We start from the raw sequence: 17,152 nt of genomic DNA, 5'->3' as shown, positions 1-17,152 counted from the left end.
TTAAAAAGGATCTCATTCTTAACCCAGCAACAAAAAAGGGGAAACATGGTGGTGACTAACATGAAGGGATCCTGCACTTCTGAATTTGCCACTACACTACTGTGTGTGTACACACGTGCATGTGCACTTGCACACACACACACACACACACACACACACGTGTATAGAGATAATATGTTGTGTTCATAGCTTACTAGCAAAAAAAGTAAAAAACTACTCTGGGGAAATGTCTTGTATATCCTTAAGAACATAAGAGCCCTGCTGAATCAGACCAATGCCTGTACAATCCAATTAGATGCCTATGGAAAAGCCGTATGTCAGACCTGAGTATAATAGCACTCTCCCCACTGGCAATTCCCAGCAACTGATATTCAGAGGCATACTGTCTCTAACAGTGGGGGGTAGAACATACCCATCGTGACTAGTTGCCATTGATAGCCACATGTATGTCTCTTGAAATGATGTACTTTCTTAGAGAAGAAATGGGACTTTCCCAAGTTAAGCTTGAAGTAACTGCCCCCAACCCAAATTGGATCTTATCCCACAGAGGGACAGAAAATATGTAGAAAGTTTTACAGGAAGTGCTGAGATGATCAGAAAGCCTTAAAGTCTGCTTCCCAACCAAACAATTTAAAAAGCCTTTCTGGTTTTCTTTGACTTCTCTGTGCATATCAACATTTTTTCCCTTCATCTTCTGTTGTGCACGAAAAGTTTTGACACTGTATCTAATGTTCATTTGTTTATTCATTAGATTTTTTCTTGTTCTTTCTGAGTTTTCTTCTAAGCATACTTTTGTTGTTACTTGATGTTTTCTAAGAGAGCTCTGTTTTGCAGAAGATGTACTTTCTCTGGTTGCAACACCAGACTACTTTCCTCTATCCCAGTATATTCTAGTTTCATACTTCTGTTAATGCTTCTGAGCATTCTTATTCTTATTAAATATTCCGTGGGAGGTGGTGGGAATAGGCGATGGGATTTAACAGGTTCCAAGTATATTACCAGAACGTGACAAATTAATAATGCAATGTTCCAAGCTTTGAACAAAAACACTCTGCCCTCTGTTAATAAAATGTAGGTTCATCCTGTAATTTGAAAGACTCAAAGATAGCATCCCATAGGAAATTGCTTATGGTTTTCTATGTTCTCCAGCCCGTTACACAGCCAAAATGTTGCTTAAAGCTTTGGCTTGGAAATAAAGTCATGCTGGTGCATACCAATCGTTTCCATTTCCAAAGACTGTCATGGCCAAGCTGTGTTTAGATTTGCACTTTTTAATGACAGGCATTCTGATGACTCGTCTTGCTGCATGGACATAATTAAAGAGAGAACATGAGAGCACAGATTCCATTTTTACCAAATCAAAATATTTATTTGGGTAAAGAAGAGAGAGAGTGCACCATGATTGGATCCTTGCTGTTGTGTTCTTTGGATCTAATCTGAGCAGCTGCTCAGGACTAACTCTTTTATAATGACAAAGAAAAAATCTATCAAGTGAGAAAATGTGAAATGAGTATTCACATTCTGTTTTTCATTTTGTTTGAAAGCTGTTTATCACTTGACTTATTAAATGTATTTTTGTTGCATCTCTAGAAAGTTGTAAGCAAATAAAGTCCCTAATCAGCAACTGGGAGAAAATGAACCATTGACCCCATCCAAAATATGTAAACGAAAGCCTTTGGGGTTTCTCCCCACACACATAACAGGGCTGTACTTTTGTAAAACAAACAAGTCAGTCTATATGAGCAATTGGCAAATACGATGACGCACATGAAATCAGTTTGAGGCTGTCTCTTTTTCCATCCTGCAGCAGCATCAACTTACATTATCCATTTGGGCAGATTTCAGTGTTACATCCAATGTCTAAAATGCAGGAGACTGTAAAATACAATAATTCCCAGTGCATCTAGTGAATATTAACAGTGACAATTATGATTGTAATACACATTCACTGGTCTGATTTCTGTATTTGTGCCAGATGTTTGAGGGATTGCACTCTTGTCCTCCTTGTTGGCTTCCTATAGGTATCTGGTTGGCCATTGTGGGAAACATGGAATGAATATTCCTTTGGTCTAATCCAGCAGGACACTTATTATGCTCTGATTATTAGTGATCAATTATTGTATACTATCTTCGAAGTCTGGGGATTGTCTGTTAGGTCACAGAAGACCAGAAAATGTTGCAGGTCTGTGGTGGTATTGGAACACTGGGGGAAAAACTCATTCTACAGCAGGCTAGTCCTATTGATTGACTGATTTATATTTTTGCCCTGCTCTTCAGCCAAAAAAGGTTCCTGGAGTGGCTTAGAGATCACTAAAAATAATAGAGTCCCTGCCCTTGGGCTTCCAATATCAAAAGAAGCAACACAAAAAGAAAAAGGATTAGGAGGGAGTAGGAAATAAGCAAACTAAGGTACAAGTACTTCTAATGACTAGGTGGGATGGAAAAGCTCAAGAAGAGGAGCCAAATGTCCTGGTATTTCAGCTGTGCCACCGGAGCGACTCAGCACCCCTTGTCTTCCCTTTCTGTTACAACCTGATTTATTGGCTGCTGTTGATCCTGCTACAACCATGGCTGCTAGGGAAGGGTTTGCATCAGCACAGCTTAGTCTCAATCTTATGATCTCCCAGCTGCAATCTCAGAAGTATAACAGTTGGTGTTGTTATGTGCCTTCAAGCTGATTACGACTTACGGCGACCTTATGAATCAGCGACCTCCAATAGCATATGTCATGGACCACCCTGTTCAGATCTTGTAAGTTCAGGTCTGTGGCTTCCTTTACGGAATCAGCCCATCTCTTGTTTGGCCTTCCTCTTTTTCTTTTTCCAGTGTGGTGTAGTGGTTAAGGTGTTGGACTACAACCTGGGAGACCAGGGTTCGAATCCTCACACAGCCACAAAGCGCACTGGGTGACCTTGGGCCAGTCACTGCCTCTCAGCCTCAGAGCGAGGCAATGGTAAACCTCCTCTGAATACCGCTTACCATGAAAACCCTATTCGTAGGGTAGCCATAAGTTGGAATCAACTTGAAAGCAGTCCAGTCTGTTTTCCCCAGCATTATTGTCTTTTCTAGTGAATCATGTCTTATCATGATGTGTCCAAAGTATGATAACCTCGGTTTCATCATTTTAGCTTCTAGTGACAGTTCTGATTTAATTTGTTCTAACACCCAATTATTTGTCTTTTTCGCAGTCCATAGTATGCGCAAAGCTCTCGTCCAACACCACATTTCAAATGAGTTGATTTTTCTCTTATCCGATTTTTTCACTGTCCAACTTCCACATCCATACATAGAGATCGGGAATACCATGGTCTGAATGATCCTGACTTTGGCGTTCAGTGATACCTCTTTGGATTTGAGGACATTTTGTAGTTCTCTCATAGCTGCCGTCCCCAGTCCTAGCCTTCTTCTGATTTCTTGACTATTGTCTCCATTTTGGTTAATGACTGTGCCGAGGTATTGATAATCCTTGACAAGTTCAATGTCCTCATTGTCAACTTTAAAGTTTCATAAATCTTCTGTTGTCATTACTTTAGTCTTTTTGACGTTTAGCTGTAGTCCTACTCTTGTGCTTTCCTTTTTAACTTTCATCAGCATTCGTTTCAAATCATTACTGGTTTCTGCTAGTAGTATGGTATCGTCTGCATATCTTAAATTATTGATATTTCTCCCTCCAATTTTCACACCTCCTTCATCTTGGTCCAATCCCGCTTTTCGTATGATATGTTCTAATAAAAAAAAGAGTTAACATAGAAGCAACAACAGCTGCTCTTGCAACATTCCTGACAATTCTGTTGCCACCCACCAATCACAATTTTGTTTGTTGAGGACACCTTTATAGAATCCATGCAGGAAAGTCACCATTGTTAGAATGCCTTGATGCTATAACAGAATCCAGTTCACAAATATTCCTACAGACAATGCATAAACACACTAGGGACCCTGAGGTGCTTCCTCCATTAGAGGCCCCCATGTCCCTGTGGTCAGGAGGCCTAAATGTGAAATCCATAGGCCAAATCCCAGAGAACAATTCCAGCACTGGAGTGCCAGTGCTTCCACACGGCACATTTTTAGTGTTGTTTTGTGTGAAGGGAACAAGCATTTTGTAAGAGAGAATGAGCCATTCAAACAAGGAATAATGGTGGCCACTAACTCAGATAGCTTCTAAAGAGGATTATACAAACTCATGGAGGATAGGTCTGTCACCAGGTATTAGTCATCATGATTTATGGACCTTCCAGATTCAGAGGCAGTGTGCCAGCTGATGGAGAGCAATAGTGGGGGAGGGCTGTTTAGTTCATGTCCTTCTTGCGGCTGCCCAGAAGTATATTAGGAACATAGGAAGCTGCCATATACTGAGTCAGAGCATTAGTCTATCTAGCTCAGTACTGTCTACACTGACTGGCAGGGCCTTTCCAGGATTTTAGGCAGGAGTCTCTTCCAAACCTACCTGGAGATGGTGGGAACTGAATTTGGCACTTTCTGTGTGCAAGGCAGGTGCTATACCACTGAGCTACAGCGCTTCCCCAAGTATCCCATTGGCCGCTGTGGAAAGGACTAGATGCTGGACTAGATGGACCTCTGGTCTGATCTAGTAGAGTTCTTATATTCCTCCTTCATTGTTGACCTTAGCTGTTTGTTTTTTGTGTATACTACTCCCTTTCACCAAAGTTCTCCATCACTGTCTCTGGTCATATACTCCTGGTTCTGTAGATATGGTGGCAAAGTGGTGTTACGCCATGCTCTGAGCTAAGACTTATGTATTCCTGGCAGCATGCTATGATACAGCTGCTTAATTATTGGGAAGCTTGACCTCATGTGTGTGTGTGTGTATTTTTATTCTGTCCTTCCAGTAAATAAATAAAAATAAATAAAATTTAAATAAAAACCACTAAAAGCACTTTAAGACATGTTAAAATCAAGACTTCAAAGCATATTAAAACAAAACATATTTAAAACATATTTAAAAAACAACTTTAAAAACATCTTAAAATGCAATTCCCGTACAGACTCAGATTGGGATAATAAGGTCTCTACTTAAAAGGCTTGTTGAAAGAGGGTCATCAGTAGTTGCTGAAAAGATAATGGAGACGGTGCTTGTCTAATATTTAAGGGGAGGAAATTCCAAAGGGTTGGTACCACTACACTAAAGGTCTGCTTCCTGTGTTATGCGGAACTGACCTCCTGATAACATGGTATCTGAAGGAGGCCCTTGCTTGCAGAGTGCAGCGATCGACTGGGTATATAAGGGGTAAAATGATCTTTCAGGTAGCCTGGAGGGTAGAGGTTTGAGACAATAATATGGGTTTTTTCCCATTTGTAGGTAAAATGCAAAGTTATAATGTCGGTGCAAGGATGGGACTGATACCCTAGGATAGGGTTCTGAGTAAGCTCCAGGCCTTGCCCCATTATGGTCCTGATTATTCTTTCTCACACAAAGAGCAGTGGTGGTACTACAGCAGTCCTGTCCCAACCAGCAGGTATAATTCAGGGATAGGATTGCTTTGTTAATAATTTGCCCAAAATATGCTGGCCCTTTAAACTAAGGTATTGTGTGATTGGGGCAGTTGCCTCGGGTATAAGATATCATTTGAGAATAAACTCAGCACTGAAGTGTAAAATTAAATCATTTTGCTTTTGGATAAATCTTCAGATGTTGAGTAGGATGTATGCTCTACGTTCTGCTTCTTTGCTAGTTGGAAGAATTTACAAAGAGCACCAACAATTGTGTCTTTACTTGCCAACTCTGAAAGAAATAAAGGCAAACAAACTGCTACAATAAAGGCTCCCACCGTGTTCTCCCCGAGATAGCTTGCGTGCTACTGCTTCTGACCGAGGCTGCCTAAGTGATGATGGCTTTTTTCCAACTCATTTATTCCCAGTGTTGTGTTTTCCACTTTGGCTCAACTTTCCTTAGCACTTAATGCCATTTTAACTCTGATCCACTAGCATAATAAATACTATATAGTGGCTGAAGTGGACAGGCCCTGACCCCTGTGTTATGGCATGTGAGTGTGGGGTCTTAAATTAATAATGCCAGTGCTTGCTGGTAACCTGCTTTGCCTAAAATTATAGGGATCTAAAAATCCGCATGGCTGCAGCTGCTCACTAATAATGGATTAAGGCCTTTAACAGAGAACGTGTTGATTGCAGTGAAATCCTACTTTTGTGTTTTCATCCATTTTTTAGGAACCGATATGTTGTTGTTTATGATTATTATTATTTTATTATTATTTGGTAGCAGTGTTTGTAATCTGCACTTTTCATCTGTAGGTTGCAGGACAGAAATATACACAGTCCAAACCAAAACGTAAACAAAATAATAATAATAATAATAATAATAATAATAATAATAATAATACAGAATTCAGTTACAAATAAAACCAATAGCAGTGACAGAAATTCAACTGCCTGATACACCTCAGCCCTCCCCAAAAGTTTGGGCAAAAACATTGAAGTATGAATGAATGTATCCAGGTCTCATCCATCTCTCTATGCCTCCATGTATCTTCTGTTTAGTTTATAGGTCTTAACTGTCAATTTCTGATAACAATAGGAGGGCTTCCCCAGACTTGAGTTGACTTGGTTCTGCTCAAACCAAGCTATTTCCTAAACAATTTGGGAAACAGGCTGATTTAATCCAGGTCAATGTGAACCAGTTCCAACCACATCATGCCCTTGATCACGGATGAAGTGGAATCTGACCTCAAATTCCCCTCCCACCCACTTACTTGGCAGCTGCTTCTTCAGGGAGAAAGGTTTCTCCACTTAATCTACTGTGTGCATCCACAATGCAAGCAGACTTTGGAAACACACATAGACTGTAGCAGCAGCCATAGGCCGCTACTTTTCCCCACACCGAGAAAACACAGCAGAGGCTAGTAGCATCTATATCTACAGTGAGACTTTGTCTAGTTATCTACACATTATTTACTTGCCATGCGTAGCCAGGCAAAAATGCATTGTAGTAAGCTGTCTGATCTGTCATGCATGCAAGCATTCCTTTACTGTTTGTTTTAATCCAGGGACGGGCAGACTTCAGGTTTTGGGGATCTTTGTGTTTTTAATGGAACCCCAAAATCCACCAACTGGAATCTGATGCAAAAGACAGGCTTAGAATTAAAAATGTATTTTGAGAACAAGAACTGAAAGGTGTTCACAGTCCTTCCACAAAAATCCACTCCTGGCTACCTCCAAACTTTCTTAATTTCAGTGGAATAATTTAAGGGTGAGGAGAGAGTCATTTTGTTGCTGTTGTTCAATAATTGGGAGTCAGAAATCCTTTCTTATCTACTGCAAACTACCCAGAGACCTACCTTCTGCCCACCCCTGTTTTTTCCTCACATTTAGAGAATTTCACTAGCTTTGAGGACTCTCTTTTGAGGTTCTTGAATATATATGGGGAATCACTCTTTGAAAATGGTCTTGAATATTATATAGAAATTGTAAATTCTATGTTGAAATTGTAAATAATTTTCATAATACAAGAGTTTGAATGTTGAAATAAAATGTTTGAATATTTCACAATATAAGAGTTTGAATGTTGAAGTACAATGTTGAAATTGTAAAGGGTTTTTCACAATACAATATTTCAGACTCATCGTATGTGTTATTATAGATTCCAACAGCCCATGCTAATAAATATCTCACACATAATATAAATTGGTAGCTCAACACCTGATGTTATTACTAAAGTTTTAATGCATCTTAGTGCTGGTGCGCAGAGTCATGTGGCAGCATCCATACCACTGGTTGGCTTCTGCTGTATCTTCTTTCTCTTTCTCCTCCCATGGTGGGGCCAGCACAAGTGGTGCCACCACTGAGGGCAAGTAACTCAGATTATGATTATTGAAGGGTGTATCATGTACATATTGCATTCATGCTGACAATGCTAGACAGATTTCATGGAAGTTTGAAAGGAGCTATATTTATTTCTGTATTTTTATTTACATAACATCAGTTAATGATGACTTTCCCATTGAGCTCAGTGCTTGCATTCATTCACTGGTGTGTATCTCTGAGTTTTTAAAGAGTGCCAATATTTTTTCTGGGAGTGTCAACAAGTATTCTTACGTGAGTGTTAACATTCACCATATGTTGAAATGCAGTGTTATAATATAGACTTGTAAGGCCTGCTTTTCATTCTGAAATACCATTTTTTCAGAAAGTCGTGTGTGTTTTGTAATCAGAATATTCACTCAAGTTATCCCTACTCCTATCTCTAGATGTACCTGACTTACAGTTGGGAAAGCTGTAATAAGAATTTGGGTGCTAGAATTTTTTTTCCTGTAGTCAATTTGAAATGAAGTCAAACTGACAAGTCCTTGGTGTTTTACTGTAGTGTGGGCAAGAACTGTTCTGTTGAATATGACACACAGAGATTTGCCACCAGACCAACTCTGGTTTGCTAATGTGGCAGCTGAAAAAGTATTCTCCCCCCCCTTACCCGCCCTCCGGTTATGTTTGTAACTATTGAATTGAAATCTTGTCAACTGTAGTCTATATATGGCACAGCTAGTTCACTTATGACAAGTAATCAGAGTCATTTTCTCCCACCCTCCTAAAAAGCACAGGTGTTTGTAGGTTACAGTTTGTCTTCATTTTGACAGTAGTGACTTTAAAAGACAGATGAAATTTTAATTCATATAATATTAATTTTTGCTTCAGCATAAAAGGATAAATAGTGAAGATGATCACCTAAGAAGGAGAGAAGAAGACAGATTACAGCTTCATGATCAACTGAGAAGTCTTCAAAATGAACAGGAATCCATCCTCTGTATGATAGGAAGTGAAATTGATGCAGCTTGTGAAGTCCTCTCAAGGGATTCAGTGGAGAAATTCACAGTAATTATGAGTTTTCAGTTGGCCTTAGATTTTATTCTTGTTAATTTCATTACATGAACATGAAATCTTATGCATGGCTGCTTGTTACACTTGATGCAGGTACTTTATGAAACAGCAGATTAGGTATTGTGCTTGATAGTCTTCCCACCTACAATATAAACCAGTACAGTCCTACAACAGTTTTACTATCTCGTCTGCTGTTTGTGGAAACTATGCCATCAACAGAAGCTGATGATCTATATTAGTAGTGGGTCTCGGTAGCCTATTATTCCTGATCACTGTGACATAATCTCCCAGAATGCAAATATTATTATTTCAGTTTCTTATCCGCTCTTCACCACAACATCCCAGGGCAGGCTACAGCAATTTAAAGTACAATATTAAAATCAGTTTAAAACAAATAAAATCAAAAGAATAGGGTAGGTCCTAAAATATATATCTCTCAGGTTTCAAAGGCCAGGGTAAAGAGGTGTGTCTTCAGCATGCAACAGAAACTACATAATAAAGGTGCCAGGTACACCTGAGGAGAAAAACCTAATTTTCTACTCCTGCATTAGTTTCCTTGCTGTTTTCTTTTCTAAATGATACTCATATCTGGAAATTGGGTGTTACAGCCATAGCCCATTCATGCTGAGTATGATCTCCTTTTGTTTCAGGCAACACATGTTTACTTGTATTTTACTTGTATTTTAATCTGTTTTTACCTTTTTGTACACCGCCCTGAGAGCTTGTTGCTATAGGGCGGTTTAAAAATGTAATAAAATAAATAAATAAATAAATAAAATAAATAATAAAGATGATGCCTGTTAACCCCAGACACACAGAATGCAGCCTGCTGCTTTAGCAGATCATAAAGATAATGTTTTAACTCTGTGTGTGTGTAGTTTTTTCATTCAATCCAACCTAAAATAATAATAAAATTTATTCTACAAGCCAAAGGTATTCTAGTTTTTTATTCTTATTACACGTGCATTGTACAGTATTTTAAATTTCTGAAGCTTCTCAACAAAACATAAGAAAATCCTATTTATAGCAGCTCATCGGTAACTTGTTCTAACCATTTCAGAAATAATTTAAAAGCTTCCCTTTTTATTTTTTATTTAGTTTGAAATGTTATTCACCAAACAAAACAAAAGTGACAAATCAAATGAACAAGCAGATGTTAATATTATCATCAGTGATAACAAAATAATAATTATAAATTACAAAGACACATACAAATGAACAATAAAATTAATTTTATGTCTACAAATTTCAAATTGTGAAATTGGGATATTATAATTCACATGTTACAGAAAATGGAGAAATTACAAGAAACCTTATGATATATATTAGCTTTATAAAAAGTCGGAATATTCATATTTGCATTCTAATTTGTAATTTAAGATTAATTAAGATAAAGCCACCTTTTAAAAATCTCTGCTGGAAAATTGTATGAAGAAAGGTACCTGAAATCAATGTGTACCTCAGATCAATGTGTGTATAGTGCTAACCTATGCTATATTCTGTAGCTACTCTACTTTTATGAAACATTTAATAAAATAGTTCCCAACTGTTTTACTAAGAGGGTTCACCTATAAAGGTTTGTGTTTGCCACCTGTCTGTTCTACTAACGTCTAAGTATAATGTCTAAGTAATATTTTAATATTCATAAATATCTTGAAAAACAGTCTTTGAATAGTATACATTTCATTAACTTTAATTTATTACTGGAGAAATGGCAGGAGAATAGAATTCTATTGCTCTGGATTGATGTAATGAGAAAGCTTCCTCATTAAATAGTGAGAGCTATGCTGAAACAGGAACTCACTTTTTGTACTAGTGTTGTTGGGCAGCCTGTACACCTCAACGCATACTTTGGGGAGCAATGATCATACCTGGTATTCAGGCAAGCAACAGAAATCTCCGTAAACGTGAACTGAACAAATACTTAGCTTAAAAATTGCCATTCTAATGGCCATTTTACCTTATATATAAAATGTGCCAGTCTTGTATATAAAATGTGCCAGTGTTTGTTTGTTGATATTATTTTAACATTTTATTTAGGCAATATCACTTACGCCTGGGATACAGAATGATCCTCATCGCTGGTTAGCAGAAACAAAGGTAAATGTAATTTGTTTTAAAATGTTTTTAAAAATGTATTTTGTATTGCTGTGACTTGCTCTAGGACCTGCTGGTGAAGGGCAGGTAATAAATTTAATAATAATGATAACAACAAGAACTGTGTTTTAAGAATTAAGATTTAGCTACATTTCATAATTTATAACTAGTCAGGGAGCAATGCAGGGAACATATTTTTTTTACATGTATATTTTGTATAAATACACGGCTCGGAGTCACACTTTCTCATTTATTTAAATATTTGGACCATTTTTCAAAAGTATCATCTGGTTACCCTGGGTTGCATTCAAGGAAGTTGTCCCTTTAGTGCAAAGACTTCCATTTGTGCAAAGGAAATTCCCCTCCCTCTCCTCTCCTTGCAACCCCCCACCCCAAATCTTCAGAGGATTAAGGGAAACCCCAGAATAGATTTGGATGATACACATGGAAATAGAAGGCAGGGAAGTTTTGTTGTGCATGTGGAAGTCCTTATGCGAGTGGAATCGCTTTGTTGGATACAACCCATTGTCTCTCTGAAAATGCATGTAAAGACTCATGTGTATATTCACCAAAATTGCATAGTGACAATTCTGCAGTAACACTTACAGTAACTATATATAAATAATACAGGCTTTACAAGGTTTGTTTTATTGTTTTATATTATTATTTGTATTATTTTAAATCGTTTTTAGATTTTTAAGTGCCTTTCACAGTTTTAAGATTGTGCATAGTTTAATTGTTCTTAATTGTATGTTTTTCTATGTTTTTAACTGCATGTAGTTCTATTTGTAAGCCGCCCTGAGTTCCAGTTTGGAAAAAGGGTGGGGTAAAAATAAAGTTTCAGTTCAATTCAATACAGTGCATTTAAAACTTTTATTGCTATGCTATTTTATATGGATTTGTTTTACTTTGTAGTTTTATTTGGGAGGAAGGGTAGGGCAAAATATAAATAATGATAATACTGTGTTTTGGAAAATGTCACTTGCCCCCCGATCTCCTGGATATTCTTATGTGAGTGTACTAATGGAAATATCAGATTCTATCATCCATATTTTATTATACTGTTTTTGTTTTCACATGCACAAAAACTGATAAGGTAATTTCAACATGTTTTCTTTTGTTGGTGTTGAAGTACAGTGGTCTGATGCAGATGCCACTCTGCCTGATCTCCTAACCTAACCATGCTTAGGATATTGGGAGCGCTCCACAGGCACCTTCCTTCTCACACTTTCCCTCTCATATGACAATTCCCCCTTTCTTTAATTTTTGAAGCTAACTAGTATGAAACATCATGTTTCCACCAGCATTTTCACTAACCATGGTTAGCTTCAAACTACCATTTGCAAACTCACTTCTAACAAATGTTGCAAAGCTGTAGTTTTGACCTAACTATGGTTAGTGAAAAAAATAACGCAGACATAATGTTGCTCCAAAAAAGAAAAGATGGGGAATTTCTGTGCAAGAAAGGAGGAATACATGAGCTACAGCATGTCCCAATTTTCTAACCATGTTTAGGAGACTGAGCAGAATTATATCTGCACTGGGTCAAATGTTTAATTAAGTTTATAGAAAGGCCTCATTTTCACTCCTGTTTTCTGAAGTCTTGAACCTCATTGCCCTTAAATTCCCATATGCTTGGACACATCTCATGAGACATAGTGAATCTGGTATGTTGTGCCTGCATTTGATTTCGTTTTCAGCTTGAAAGATCAAGTGGCAGCTTCTAACAATTATTTTTTTTACTTTCGTAACTTTGTAAGCAACTCCATATTGTATCTTTTACCAGTCTTACGTTTCTCATGACCTGAAAGACTCTTTTTGCTTCATGAGACAAACCTATCCTTATAGTATATTAGGGTCACAGTAAGGGGAGAAAAGTTGACCATCTCACTTGGGTGAAATTGCATTTGTTTGCTAGCAAGATTGCCTAAAGTTATTGATGGGCTAGTTTGTAGTGCACATGGGCCAGGAGTGAATATCACTATAAATACTGGAGATAAGCGTTTGAATTTGAGGACAAGGGCTATAGAGGAAACAGATTTACTATTCAGATTGTTGATGCTGAAATCCTAGGCATAAGTATCAAGAGGATCTTTCAGAGGGCATGTAGTAATTGATTCATAAATCTGCCAGTTGTGTTCTTTTTAGTTACTGGTAGGCTAGTCATGAAATGAAGGGGCCTTTAAAAATACTGTAGTTTTTCACATTTGCACCCAAAAAACTAAACTGCTTTAATAATTGGTTTGTAAGAAATATGGCTTTGCCCACTAGTTCTTTCATCATCTGAGTTCCTTGCATTTATAGACAAACACTCTTTAGAGCTCAAAGGCATTGACTGCAATTTAGAGGGCTGTGTGGTGAGCTCCACATGCAGAGTGAGGTTTCTGAGCCCCTCTTTCAAAAGCAGCCTCTTGTATTGTCCAGCAAGTTGCTCCAAAATCTCAAATTTGGGGTCAGTCCCTAATTAAGCATGAGGAGCTGCAGCTGTTTTGAGGTGGGGGAAAGTGAATTAAAGATTCCAGTGAATTTGTGCATGGATTTGCACTTTGTTAAAACATTATTTGGATCTGGATGTTGACTTGCTTCCAACATATTAATATCAGGAATGCATTAATGACAAATAGAAGATAAATGAAATGCAATAGCAAGCGTTAGCCTTTATTGAGGTATTAACTCATGTACACAGACTGAAGAAATTAAGGATTCAAGGTGATTTCCATGGAATTATGATCTGCACCATCCGTATCTGTGCCTTTTCTAATCTGTCTACAGCAGATGCATAGATATCCATCCAGAAAACACTTATCTGTACATTAAACATTCCTTATGCAATTTGCTGTAAAACCAAGCAAGTTTTTGACCCTGTTCATAACATATCATTAGAACATAAAAAGAGCCTGCTGGATCAGTCCAATGGCCCATCTTGTCCAGCATCCTGTTCTCACAGTGGCCAACCATAAGCCCATGGGAAACCCACAAGCAGTACCTCAGTGCAGCACTGTCCCTTCCTGCAGATTCCAGCAACTGGTATTTGGAAGCATACTGCCTCTGCCTATGGAGGCAGAGCATAGCCATCACGGCTAGTAGCCGCTAGCAGCCTTTTCCTCCATGAATTTGTCTAATCCTTTTTTAAATCTATCACTGCCTCTTATGAGAGCGAATTCCATAGTTTTAACTATGCACTGTGTAAAAAAGTCCTTTCTTTTGTCTGTCCCGAATCTTCTAACATTCACCTTCATTGATTGTCCACAACCTCTGGTGTTATGAGAGAGGGAGAAAAACTTTTCTCTATCCACTTTTTCCATGCCATGCATAATTTTACACACTTCTATCATGTCACCTCTCTCTCACCTTTTCTCTAAACTAAAAAACCCAAATGCTTCAACCTTTCCTCATAGGGGAGTTGCTTCCTCCCCTTGATCATTTTGGTTGGCCTTTCTGAACCTTTTCCAGCTCTGCAATGTCCTTTTTGATGTGACCATTACTGTACACAGTATTCCAAATGTGACTGCAGCATAGATTTATATCATGGCATTATGATATTGGCAGTATGATTTTCAATACCTTTCCTAATGATCCCTATCATGGAATTTGCCTTTTCACAGTTGGTGCACACTGGGTCGACATCTTCATCGAACTATCCACTACAACCCTATGGTCTCATTCCTGGTCAGTCACTGCCTCTTCAGACCCCATGACCATATGTATGAAATTAAGGGTTTTTTTGCTCCAGTATGTGTAACGTTACACTTGCTTACATTGAATTGCATTTGCCATTTTACTGCGCATTCACTCAGTTTGGAGAGGTCCTTTTGGAGCTCTTTGCAATCCCTTTTTGTTTCAACAACCCTAAACAATTTAGCATCATTAGTAAACTTGGTCACCTCATTGCTCACCTCTAACTCTAGATCATTTATGAATAAGTTAAAAAGCAATAACCAGTTTCGATCCTTGGGGGACTCCACTTTCTACATCCCTCCATTGGAAGAACTGTCCGTTGATTCTTCCTACTTGCTGCCTCCTTCTACTTAACCAATTCCTGATCCACAAGAGGATCTCGCCTCTTATTAACAGAATCATAGAATCGTAGAGTTGGAAAGGGCCTATAAGGCCATCAAGTCCAACCCTCTGCTCAATGCAGGAATCCAAATTAAAGCATACCTGACAGGTGACTGTCCAGCTGCCTCTTGAAGGTCTCCAGAGTTGGAGAGCCCACCACCAGTTTTTCCTGATGTTCAGTTGAAATCTGGCTTCCTGTAACTTGAGCCCATTATTCCGTGTCCTGAACTCTGGAATGATCGAGAAGAGATATTGGCCTTCCTCTGTGTGACAACCTTTCAAGTACTTGAAGAGTGCTATAATATCTCCCCTCAGGCTTCTCTTCTGAAGGCTAAACATGCCCAGTTTTTTCAGTCTCTCCTCATAGGGCTTTGTTTCTAGTCCTCTGATCATCCTCGTTGTCTTTCTCTGAACCTGCTCCAGTTCGTCTGCATCCTTCTTAAAGTATAGTGCCCAGAATTGGATGCAGTACTCAAGATGAGGCCTAACAAGTGCCAAATAGTGGGAAACCCATACTTCATGTGATTTGGAAACTATACTTCTGAATGCAGCCTAAAATAGCATCTGCCTTTTTTGTAGCCACAACACACTACTGGCTCATATTCAGCTTGTGATCAACAACAATCCCAAGATCCTTCTCACATGTAGTATTGCTGAGCCACGTATCCCCCATCTTATAACTGCATTTGGTTTCTTTTTCCTTGGTGTAGAACTTTGCACTTATCCCTGTTGAATTTCATTCTGTTGTTTCCAGCGAAATGTTCCAGCCTATGAAGATCCCTTTGGATTTTGTTTCTGTCTTCCAACATATTAGCTATCCCTCCCAGTTTTGTATCATCTGTAAATTTGATAAGCATTCCCTGCACCTCCTCATCCAAGTCATTAATAAAAATGTTGAAGAGCACCGGGCCCAGGACTGAGCCTTGTGGGTACCCCAATTGTTATGTCCCCACAGTTTGAGAAGGAACCATTGATACACACTCTTTGAGTATGATTCTGTAGCCAAGTGTGAATCCACCTGATAGGTGTTCCATCCAGCCCACATTTAGGCTAGCTTGCTAATCAGAATACCATGGGGCACTTTGTCAAAAGCTTTGCTGAAGTCGAGATATATTATGTCCACAGCATTCCCACAGCCTACCATGGAGGTTACCCAATCAAAAAATGAGATAAGATTAGTCTGGCAGGATTTGTTCTTGATAAATACATATTGGCTTCTAGTAATCACTGCATTATTTTCAAGGTGCTTACAGATTGACTGCTGTATAATCTGCTCCAGAATTTTCCTAGGGATCGATGTCAGGCTCACCGGTCTTCCACTTCCTGTATGCATCCTTTTTTGTTTTCAGGTCATCTCTAAGCTTTCTGTGAATCCACATTGGCTTCATCAGCTGTCTTCTCCATTTTTTTCCTTGACAGAATTGTTTGCCATTGTGCCTTTAGAATTTCCTTTTTTAGAAACTCCCACCCATCTTGGACTCCTTTTTTCATTAGGGTCTCGTGCCACGGAACCTTACTTACCATGGTTCTGAGTTTATTAAAACCAGCTTTTGTGATGTCCAGGGTACGCATATGGCTACTCTCAACTTTTGCTTCCTTTAAAATCAAGAACTCTAGTATAGAGTTGTTATCACTTTCTTCATGGTCACTTTCCCCCAGAGTTCCTGTAACTGCCACTTCATCTACCAAGTCATCTCTGTTGGTGATAATCAAGTCAAGGATAACTGATCCTCTAGTTGCTTCCTCCACTTTCTGTAGGAGAGAGTTATCTCCAACACAAGCCAGGAATTTCCTAGAGGGGCCGTGTTTGGCAGAATTTGTCTCCCAACAGATATCAGGGTAATTGCAGCCCCCCATTACTAGTACATCATGCCTTCTCAAAACATTGGCAGTTTGCTTTACAAAAGTTTCATCCTCATCTTCTCCTTGATTGGGTGGTCAGTAATAGACTCCAACTACCATATTTCTTGTATTCCTTGCCCCATTAATTTTAATCCAGATACTCTCAGTGGAGCTACCAAGCTCATCCTCCTGTATTTCTGTGCAGGGATATGTATTTTTAGTATATAGCGTGACTCCGCCTCCCTTTGTATTCCTTCTGTTCTTTTTGAACAAGTTATATCTTTCAAAGTCATTCCATGACTACTAA

The 17,152-nt window shown here is 38.6% G+C and overlaps 1 protein-coding gene across 7 annotated transcripts in view; it reads left to right on the top strand.

Annotated features, from left to right (window-relative positions):
* The window catches only part of CEP128 (centrosomal protein 128), a 300,038-nt gene that overhangs the window by 113,714 nt on the left and 169,172 nt on the right, over positions 1–17,152 (top strand). For all 7 annotated transcript variants that reach the window (XM_061611884.1, XM_061611883.1, XM_061611887.1 and 4 more), the window contains 2 exons: positions 8,665–8,841; positions 10,888–10,947. In XM_061611884.1, the coding sequence (XP_061467868.1) occupies positions 8,665–8,841; positions 10,888–10,947 (237 nt within the window). The remainder of the gene's footprint in view (positions 1–8,664; positions 8,842–10,887; positions 10,948–17,152) is intronic.

This window comes from Rhineura floridana, chromosome 2 (genome assembly GCF_030035675.1).
Source record: "Rhineura floridana isolate rRhiFlo1 chromosome 2, rRhiFlo1.hap2, whole genome shotgun sequence".
NCBI classification, from domain to species: domain Eukaryota; kingdom Metazoa; phylum Chordata; class Lepidosauria; order Squamata; family Rhineuridae; genus Rhineura; species Rhineura floridana.
The sequence above is the reverse complement of the archived record's forward strand: the minus strand, read 5'-3'. Positions and strand labels throughout refer to the sequence as shown.